Raw genomic sequence first — 11200 nt, forward strand, 5'->3', positions numbered from 1 at the left:
CGCTAACTCCGCATCTTCCCACACCGCCATCTTGACTCCTCCCTCACCTGACTTACTTTAGAATCTTATCAGATAGGTTTTTGAATGTCTCTGAAATTTATTATAATGAATATTTGTAGAGGTATGACGACTGTGTCTGTTATTGTGAGTTGTTATTTAAAAAACATTTCAAACATACTGTGGTAGGCAGAAAAATGGCCTTCCAAAAATGTCCATGTCCTAATCCCTGGAACCTGTGAATATGTTACCTCACGTGGCAAAAGGGACTTTGACTAAGTGATTAATGTTAAGGACCTTGAGATGGGGTGGGGGGTGGTCATCCTGGCTTATCCAGATGTGCCCAATATAATCACAGAGGTCCTTAAAAGTAGAAGAGGGAGACAGATGAGAGGGTTAGAGAAAGAGATGTGATTAAGGAAGCAGGGGCAGAGAGATGCAGAGGAACTGTCTTTGAAGTAGAAGAATGGGGCCACAAGCCAAGGAATCTGGGTAGCTTTTAGAAGTTTGAAAAGTCAAGGAAATGTTTTCTCCCTTAGAACCTCCTGAAAGAAATGCTGCCCTGCTGATTACCTTGATTTTAGCCCGTTAAGAGCCAAGTGAGAGTTCAACTTACAAAATTATAAAATAAATTTGTGTTGTTTTAAGCCACTAAGTTTGTCGTAATTTGTTACAGCAGCAACAGAAAGCTAATATGTATACAAAAATAGAGAAAAGAGTATATGAAGAACCCCCGTGTACCCATCACCCAGCTTGAACAATTGTCAGTTTATGACCCATCTTGCTTCATTTTTACCTCTCCCGCTCCCTCCCCCCTTCTTCCCCTCTCATTATTTTGATTCAGATTCCAGGAATATCTTTTCATTTGTAAATATTTTAGTATTTGCCTTTAAAACATAAGGTACTGTTAAAACAACAACAGCAATACAGTGCAGGTATCATTATCACACTTAAATTAACAATATTTAAGTGTTTCTTTTAATATTGAGAAATTTAGCAAGAAAAAAAGCAGTTGACTGAGAATGGCATATTGTGACTTATTTAAAACCTCATTTGATATGTTGCTTAAAATACACTATAATTGTAAGCATAATTTTCATTCTGTGATGTCTTTCAGCTTTTATAATGTAATAAAACTAGCTTAAAAAACAAACAATAAAAATTATAATTTTTATTTTTAAATATTACCCATTTAGGTATGAGAAACTAGTAGCTCACATTTTAAATTAGGAATCTATTATGTAAAAATAGGGGAAATTATGTTTAATATCAGCATAAAATACATATTTTGTTCTTTTAGGTTGCTGCAAATAAGAATACTTTTCTGCAGTCACAAAATGATCCCAGAATATGCAGTTTTAATCTACCTACTGAAGAAAGTTCTAGAGGAATTAATCATGAGGATAATTACAGGGGAAAATATTGCTTGGAAGCATCTGCAAAGACAACATCAGACCCACATCATACAGGTAAGACTGTTCAGGTTTATACTTGACCAGTCTTATTACAGTATTATTTAAATTGATTATTTACAAGAATGAATATGTTATATTTGAAAATAGTTGATGTAATACCACTAGATCGCTGGCAATTCAGATTTTTTGTTGTCGTAATTTATCTTTAATGATGGAGTAATAACCACATCATTCAAATCTTGCATTTTGTAATAGGCATATGTCTAAGGTTATTCATTATAAACTTATTGGTCAAATAATGGTCTTTACCTCAAGTACCAAAATAAATTGTGTTTAAAGATTTTTTTTTAAATTTACTTACTTTGACTTATTTATTTTTGGCTGTGTTGGGTCTTCGTTGCTGCGTGCGGGCTTTCTCTAGTTGCGGTGAGTGGGGGCTACTGTTTGTTGCGGTGTACAGGCTTCTCATTGCGGGGGCTTCTCTTGTTGCGGAGCACGGGCTCTAGGCCTGTGGGCTTCAGTAGTTGTGGCACGTGGGCTCAGTAGTTGTGGCACATGGGCTTAATTGCTCCGTGGCATGTGAGATCTTCCTGGACCAGGGCTTGAACCCATGCCCCCTGTATTGGCAGGTGGATTCTTAACCACTGAGCCACAAGGGAAGTCCTAAGGATTTGATTTTTAAAAAAGTTTTAAAATGCATTAACAGCACTAAAAGGAGAGGTGAACTTTAAATGAGTAAAACTGTTGATTCATTTTAGTCCATTGGAGTAACTTCAAATCAGTTAGATTTGAATTATGAAAGTATATAATTGCAGGAAGACCAAGCATTTAACAAGTTGAATTGAGTTAAAATAATGACTGTGGTTCTTTTTGCATCTGTAAGAGATTAATATTTTTCAGGTAATTAAAAAAATTATCTAGGATGTTCATGGATGTTTATTTGGCCTGTGAAAGGCACCATTAAGACTACATTTTTCTAAATAACATTTTATTTTTTGGTTGAATAAAGAGTGTCAGGGAGAGAGCCTCATTTGCTGGTCTATAGAATATAGCTACTATTTTAAGATACCAGTGCAAATCAACAAAGTGCCTTAAGTGCTTAACCCTTTTGAAGGAAGTTTTTGAGCTTTGTGATAATTAATAAATTTTACATATAAATGGGTTCATTTCTTGTTGGGCAGAAGGGACTTCTGATTTTTCCCAACTGGCCAGTATCCTTAGTACCATTTACGTGCTCTCAAATTTGTAACAAATGTCAGGATGAAGTTGACAAGGACTTCTGGTGGTATCAATTTAGGGAGATCCCTAGAGACAGCTCTGGGTTTGGCAGTTTAGCTTCTGCCCTGTTTCACTGATTTGCTCTCTCTTTATTACTTTCCTCCTTACCTTCCTCCTTTTCTCTTTTCTTCCTTCCATCTTCGTTAGGTGAATATCCTATTTTCCCAGGCTTTCTTCTCTACTGTCAAGCCTGTGATGGATAATGATCCATGTATGCCTGTTTCTTTTCTATCTTGGTAGCTAATCTCTTCACCAGAGAATGATATTTAGACTCTAGAATATAATACATTTCATGTTACTGATTTGGGGCTTTTTTTGCATTCTACTATAGTTTCTCATTCTGTTCCCTGTTAAATATGAGAAGGGAGTTAAGAGTTAAAATAAATTGAAGAGGGAATTAATTTACTCAACCTTTAATCCCTTAATCCCTTCCCTTTTTTAGTACATTCACTGGACTGGGGAACGTGTGCCAACTTCCTGATACCCTCCTGCCTCTCATTTAGAGAGAGAGGTTAACTGGGGAAAAGAGCGTTGTGAGAAACATCTTGCTTTCTATGGTGATTGCTGGAGAGGAATGTTGTGTATAGAAAAGTATGGAGATGAAAGACCTGTATAGTATATATTCACCTTTTGACATTCTTTTAATTCCAGGTCTAATCCACCTTGAAGTCAGGTCCAAGCCTGCATGTCCCAGTTAAAATATGTCCTCATTTCCTGTTACCTTTTTATTTTGAAAAATTTCCTACATATAGAGAGGTTGAAAGAATAATCCAGTTATCATCATAAATTCAATAGTTGTTAACATTCTGCCTCATTTGTCCCTCCCCACCCAGCCCCGCCCTGTGTATGCAATTTTTTTTTCTGGACCATTTGAAACTAAGTTGCAGATATCATGCCACTTCACCTCTAAATACTTCAGCATGTATATCTTAAAATAAATGTTTTCTCCTATATAACCACATTATTACACCAAACAAGATTAACAGTAATTCATAATATTTAATATCTTGTTCATCAGGAAAACCATTTTTACTTAAGCTAGTTTAAGTTTGGTTTCTTAACAACCAAAAGAGCCCTAATAAGTACATTTTCACTCTATTGAACTTTACTGCGCACTTCAAGTCTCATCAAGTCTGTTGAGGTCATACTGGATTAGGGTGGACCCTAAATCTGCTGCAGGAAGGGGGACCCCTTCCAAGGGCCCGAGAGTGGGCTCTTGTCTAACACTCGGAAATGAAATGTCCGAGGAGACACACGTGCTGACAAAGCAAGAGACTTTAGTGGGAAGGGGCACGGGCATGGAGAGCAGGAGGGAAAGGGAACCCAGGAGGACTGCTGTGCCACCGTGGCTCACACTCCTGGGTTTTATGGTGATGAGATTAATTTCTGGGTTAGTCTCTGGCCAATCATTCTGACTCCGGGTCCTTCCTGGTGGTGCACGCATGGCTCAGCCAAGAAGGAGTCCAGCGAGGAGGATTCTGGGAGGTTGGTAGGCCATATGGTCTGGCATCTCCTTTTGACTTTTCCCGAATTCTTCCGGTTGGTGGTGGCTTGTTAGTTCCATGTTCCTTACCAGGACCTCCTTTTGTAAAACAGCTCATGCAGATGGTTACTGTGGTGCCTGGCCAGGGTGGGCAGTTTCGGTCAGTGGTTCCTCTAACAAATCCAGGGGCTGGTTATGAGGAGAGAGACATAGAAATACAGAGGGAAAAAGGCCTTGTGACAGTGGAGACAGAGATCAGAGTAATCCAGCTGCAAGCCTAGGAGCACCAAGGATTGCTGGCAACCACCAGAAGCTAGAAAGAGGCACGGAAGGATTCTCCCACAGATCCTTCAGAGAGAGCATGGCCCTGCTGACGTCTTGATTTTGAACTTCTGGTCTCCAGATTGTGAGACAATAAATTCTGTTGTTTTAAGTGTTTGCGGTACTTTGTTATAGCAGTCCTTGGAAATTAATAAAGGGAGCCCTAGACCTTCTGATACTCACGGCTATACTTACATTCTTTAGAGAAACAAAGAAATTTTTTCATTCTTTCTGATTCCTTTTCATTGTGATGAAGTGTAAGATGAGACCATTAATTCTCCCTCAGGCTGTTCAGCTATACTCTTTATATTTTATCTATTTACCTGAGTCTCCTTCACTAAACTGTGGCATACAAAGGCAGGAACTTTCTCTTGTTTGGGTTTTAAGTCAAACAGTATGAATTCAAAAACATTTTATGACTGATTGAAGGGATCTTGAAAAACTTGTAGTTGAGTCCCTTGGCTAAGCCCTTTGGCTCTGAAGTACTTCAGGTAAGTCAAGAAGTTAAGAAGGAGCTGCTGGAACATTATAGTGTGCAAGTATTGGTAATACTTAAAAGAGAATAGTTTCTGAAAGTGTTTGGAACAAAAGCCATATTGTAATGGATATGTGATGAGTGGAGAGAGGAAAATGGAGTCAGTGAATGTAAATAAATAATGTATGTAAATCAATAAAGAAATTTGGTTTTGAAGGGAAGGAGTAGTATCTTGAGGGATAGCAGGGAACCACAGAGGTTTTTTGGTTGTTGTTTTTAAAGCTAGTATGTTGTGGGTTGAGAAGAAAGAGGTATTGAAGAGGGGAAGATTAAAGGTATAAAAAGGGAGTGATAAAATCTCTGTTGGAGAGAGAAGTGTTTTTCTAATGATTTTTAGGTCCCTGGAGATGTTTGGACATATTTTCAGGGGTTTATAAATTCTCAGAGAAGCTTAGAATTCTGTGTTTTCTTTTAAATAATATGAATAAAAGTATATAAGCCTATGTTGGATCTTTCGGATGGCCACCATATAATTGAGTTTTTTTTTTTTAAGTGCTACTTGACTTTTTTTTTTTTTTAATAAATTTATTTATTTATTTTTGGCTGTGTTGGGTCTTCGTTGCTGCACACGGGCTTTCTTTAGTTGCGGTAAGCGGGGGCTACTCCACGTTGTGGTGTGCAGGCTTCTCATTGTGGTTTCTCTTGTTGCGGAGCAGGGGCTCTAGGCATGCGGGCTTCAGTAGTTGTGGCACATGGGCTCAGTAGTTGTGGCTTGTGGGCTCGAGAGCGCAGGCTCAGTAGTTGTGGCACAAGGGCTTAGCTGCTCTGCGGCACATGGGATCTTCGTGGACCAGGGCTTGAACCCGTGTCCCCTGCATTGGCAGGTGGATTCTTAACCACTGCACCACCAGGGAAGCCCTATAATTGAGTATTATTACAAGATTTCATGTCTGCACATGAGAACAGAGGTAGACAGAATGGGGTATACTCCTACCAAATGAAGGTTTCGTATATTCAGATTAAGGATGGTCAAAAAAGAATTGAGCCCTCATATGCCGTATTGGAGAAGAAGCTTGTTGGACACAAAAGGACTTGTATGTGCCAAATCTTTTGGTGCCATACTTATATTGTGATTAGCAGTTTAATTTCAGTAAAATAACACTGTCATTAAATTAATGTGATTTTTGAATTTTATTGGTTTATAATTAATTTATAGATGTTTGATTTATCTTTGAAATCTTTTTTCAGTACATTTAGAACTCCTGCATTCTTTTTTTTTTCTTTCTCTTTCTTTTTTTTTTTTGGCCCCGCCGCATGGCTTGCGGGATCTCATAGTTCCGTGACCAGGGATTGAACCTAGGCCATGGCAGTGAAAGCCCGAAATTCTAACCACTAGGCCACCAGGGAACTCCCCTACCTCATTCTTTTTAAAAGCTACATAATATTCCATTGTGTGGATTTGCCAAATGTACTTAACCAGTGCCATATTAATGGATATTTAGGTTGCTTGGTATCTTTTCTTATTACAAACAAAGCTACAATGAATATCTGTATATTATAATCATATGTGAGAATGTATTCATAGGACACCTTAGGGTATCAAAGGTCTCAGGGTATGTGCATTTACCTAAGTGTCCATCGACAGATGAATGGGTAAAGAAGATGTGGCACATATATACAATGGAATATTACTCAGCCATAAAAAGAAATGAAATTGAATTATTTGTATTGAGGTGGATGGACCTAGAGTCTGTCATACAGAGTGAAGTAAGTCAGAAAGAGAAAAACAAATACCATATGCTAACACATATATATGAAATCTAAAAAAAAAATGGTTCTGATGAACCTAGGGGCAGGACAGGAATAAAGACGCAGACGTAGAGAATGGACTTGAGGACATGGGAGAGGGAAGTGTAAGCTGGGATGAAGTGAGAGAGTAGCACTGACATATATACAGTACCAAATGTAAAATAGATAGCTAGTGAGAAGCAACTGCATAGCACAGGGAGATCAGCTCGGTGCTTTGTGACCACCTAGAGGCGTGGGATAGGGAGGGTGGGAGGGAGATGCAAGAGGGAGGGAATATGGGCATATATGTATACATACAGCGGATTCACTTTGTTATATAGCAGAAACTAACACAACATTGTAAAGCAATTATGCTCCAATAAAGATGTTAAAAAAAATAAAATAAAAACAAAATGTGCAGAAGTGGTGATTTAAGCAAGATAAAATGGGCAAACAGGATAAGCACAATGGAAAGAAAGGAAAAAAATTTTTTAATATCAGTTAATATGCTTTTGGTTCAAGTATTGTTAAAAATACTGGATTATAAAATTGAATTTTATTAGCATGTGTATCTGGAAATTGCAGGCTTTAGGATTGACTGATGTAGCAGTTTAAAGGATGTCATTATGATCCCAATTTCTGTCTACTTCTGTCATCCACAAGATTGGCTTCATTCTTAGACTGGTTCCCCTCATGTTAAATGATAGATACCAGCAACCATTGGGACCACATACTTCCTTTTTCTCGTCAATCTGATGATATGTAGATGGTAAGGTTTCTTAACTTTGTGCTGATATTGAGTTACTTTCCTGTGTCCAGAGGGATTCCTAACTTTAGACCTATTGTACCGCAGTGAAGAAGAAGCCTAAAGTGCCTCTGAGAATCATCAGATACACACTCTCCATCCCTTCCTTGGACGTGGGAGCTATCTCACCAAAATTTCCTTGCTGCTACATGCTGGGGGAACACCCATGTTAACTATACTGAAAAATGATTAAGTGAAAAAAATAGTTAAAATAAAGATGAGTAGCTTTAGCAACATTTTTAGTATACAAAATTTAACAAAAGGCTAGTTTCCTTTAGCTTACAATGTTTTTACCCCAAAGATAAGGCTTGGTTAAACTGAGTTCCTTAATAGGTGGCTGGGAGCTATTTAAAGAAAATGTATGTAAATTTAGATTGTATAGAGTAGGTCTGTGAGTCACATAGCATGGCTGGAGTAAGTTTTCATAATTTGACTCTGTGAGATAATAGAAAATGTCTGTATTGGTCTCTACCCCCAGTTCCTGGCACAGAGGGCCTAAAACCCTTGTAATTTCCTCAGTGATAAGAGCTTTAGGAGCATCTTTTTTTCTTCTAATATTTGGTCTTTGACCTTAGTTCCTTACACAGAGTTCCTAAATCCCTTGGAATTTCCTGGGTGATAGAAATGTCTTTTTTTCTAATGAGGTGAGTCTGGGTGGGCTCCTGGTTGAGGGCTGGTCACCAGAAAGACTAAGCCGTCATTAGAAGCTTGAAATTTTCAGCCCCATTCCCATTCTCCAGGGAGGGGAGATGAGCTGGAAATGGAGTTGATGGTTGATCATGCCAATGTGATGAAACCTCCATAAAAATCCCAAAAGTACGGGGTTTGGAGACCTCCGCGTTGGTGAACATATGGAGGTGCTGAGGGAGTGGTGGTGCCCAGAGAGGGCATAGACACTCCGAGCCTTTTACCTGTGCCTTGCCTATGCATCTCTTCCGTCTGAATGTTCATCTTTTATCATATACTTTTTTTTTTTTTTTGAATTTTATTTAATTTATTTTTTTATACAGCAGGTTCTTATTAGTTATCTATTTTATACATATTAGTGTATATATGTCAATTCCAATCTCCCAGTTTTATCATATACTTTTATAATTAACTCGTAAAAGTAAGTAAACTGTTTTCCTGAGTTTTGTGAGCTGCTCTAGCAAATTAATTGAACCTGAGGAGGGGGTCCTAGGAACCTCTGATTTATAGCCGATTGGTCAGAAGCACAGCTGACAACCTGGACTTGTGATTGGCATCTGAAGTGGGGTGGGAGCAGTCTTGTGGGACTGAGCCCTTAACCTGTGGGATGTGATGCTATCTCCAGATAGATAGTGTCAGAATTGAGTTGAATTGTAGAACACCCAGCTGGTGTCGGAGTGGTATGAAAGTAGAGGAGAAACATAGCAGGAGCACTGAGTTTTTCCTTCTTAGACTTCTTTCAGTTCTGTAAGGGTTTTCAAGATCCCTGTTAAAACCTAGGTTTTGATTGTCTTTTTTTTGGCTGCACCGCATGGCTTGCAGGATCTTAATTCCCTGACCAGGGATTGAACCCAGGCCCGTGGCAGTGGAAGTGCTGAGTTCTAACCACTGGACCGCCAGGGAATTCCTGGTTTTGGTTGTCTTGAGTGCTTAACATTACAGGGTATCATCACCAAAGCACAGTGCTGAAGTATGAGATATAAATGCTATAACTGAGAATGATTCTTAGGGTTTGGATTCACCCTGGCTTTTAACCCTGTTTTTATGTGGCAGATTTTTAAAGTGTCATCTTCCTCACATATTGCAGTGTGATATATGCCTTCTCAGATTCTCTTGCCACCGTGTGCTTCCTAGACTGACTGCTTCACTGTACCGCACTGTGCTGCCTCACTTGAGCCACCACCTCACGGTGGCCGCCACCCCACCGGGCCGATGAACCACACCCTGAGAGGGTCTGGTGGATGACACACCACACCACAGGGCTTGGGGGTGCCCCTGTGCCCGTGTGGAGGCTGGATGACACAGGCTGAAAGTGCGGTAGAGTTTATTCCTAGTGGGGTGAGCTTGGCCACTGGGAAATGGGAGACAGGAGGGAACCTGCCTGATAAATTCCACTTTTCCCTCCATGGACTACTCTGAGGAATGGTTTCTGTTTGTAGTCTGTCAGATGTTCCAAAGAGAGTGCCAAGTGGATGCATTTGCCAAGCGACCTACTCTGTGTTTTCATAGCTTGCTGTAAAGATGTAGCCAGCACTTTTAAAAATAGTATTTATTTATTTATTTACTTACATTTTAGCCTCGTGGCCTTCCCAACCAGAGATCGAACCCGTGCCCCCTGCAGTGGAAGCACGGAGTCTTAACCACTGGACCGCCAGAGAAGTCCCCCAGCCACCATTTTACATAGTTCCTTGCTTCAGTTTTTTTTCACTCTTGATGCCTTGTACATGCAACGCCCAAGTAAAGCCTCAGCATTCTAGTCATTGCTTCAGGCCCTGTTTGCCAGAGAACCTGGGCTAAGACAAAGATTAATAAGGCATAATATCCTTACCTTGGTGTTGTTTTTTTTTTATCTCCTAAAATATAGAAATAATCTCAGTAGTCATGGTGAGCTTTTTGCCTAGCAAGTAGTTCATAGAAAAAAAAAAATCACTCCTACCCACAGTTATTCCTTATTTATTAAGTTTAATAGATCTAATTATCTAAATTCTATTTTAGAAATTTAGCATTGTTCAGACTTCTCACATTTTTAATAGCTAAAGAGTTAAAATATATTAGCTGCTATTATTTTATTTTTAAGGATACTTTTTTGAACATATTAGAATTCTCCAACATTAAGAAAAGTTGATCATTTTACATTGACTACCCATATACCAACCACCTAGATTCCAGAATTAAAATTTTACTGTATTTGCTTTATTGCATATATATTCATCCATTCATCCATCAGTCTATCTTACTTTTATTATTTATTTATTTATTTATTTTAAAATATTTACTTATTATTTATTTTGGCCGCGCCAGGTCTTAGTTGCGGCATGCGGGATCTTTAGTTGTGGCACGCGGGCTTCTTAGTTGCAGCTTGCATGTGGGATCTAGTTCCCCGACCAGGGATTGAACCCGGCCCCCTTGCATTGGGAGTGTGGAGTCTTACCCACTGGACCACCAGGGAAGCCCCTATCTTATTTTTAAAAAATGAATTTTAAAGTTGCAGACATCAGTACATTTTCCTCAGAATACTTCATACATTCATTAAGATTAATGTACCTAAATACGTTTCTCCCCATAAAATTATCTAAAATACTACAGGTAAAGCTAGGCTCTTATATATTTTACCTGTAGAAATTGGTATTATTGATGTGAGTGGTGTGTTTCAAATAAATGATACCATACAGTATACATATATCTACCTACAACTTGAGTTTTTCATTCACTAGTGTCAAAGATAAACAAAGCCAGACATTAGTTAAAGCAGTGGAAACAGATTTTATTCAATAACTCCTGACAGTGGGGTAAAGACCTGAGCTCCATTCTGATTTGTGCAGCTTTTGAAGGGAGGATGAGGGAGTCAGAGAGGGAGCTCAAGTAGAGTCAGGGAAGTGAAAAATTACGAAGGGTAGGTCTGTGTAAATGAGATTAGGGCAGCTCTGTCTGCTAGCTAGCAGTTATCAAAA

At 38.9% G+C, this 11200-nt stretch overlaps 1 protein-coding gene across 5 annotated transcripts in view; it reads left to right on the forward strand.

The window, feature by feature from the left end:
• RAD54B (RAD54 homolog B) overlaps nt 1-11200 on the forward strand; it is a 113777-nt gene that overhangs the window by 24544 nt on the left and 78033 nt on the right. For all 5 annotated transcript variants that reach the window (XM_082363284.1, XM_082363280.1, XM_082363281.1 and 2 more), the window contains one exon: nt 1298-1466. In XM_082363284.1, the coding sequence (XP_082219410.1) occupies nt 1298-1466 (169 nt within the window). The remainder of the gene's footprint in view (nt 1-1297; nt 1467-11200) is intronic.

This window comes from Balaenoptera borealis (genome assembly GCF_965194805.1).
Source record: "Balaenoptera borealis genome assembly, chromosome: 17".
Lineage (NCBI taxonomy): Eukaryota > Metazoa > Chordata > Mammalia > Artiodactyla > Balaenopteridae > Balaenoptera > Balaenoptera borealis.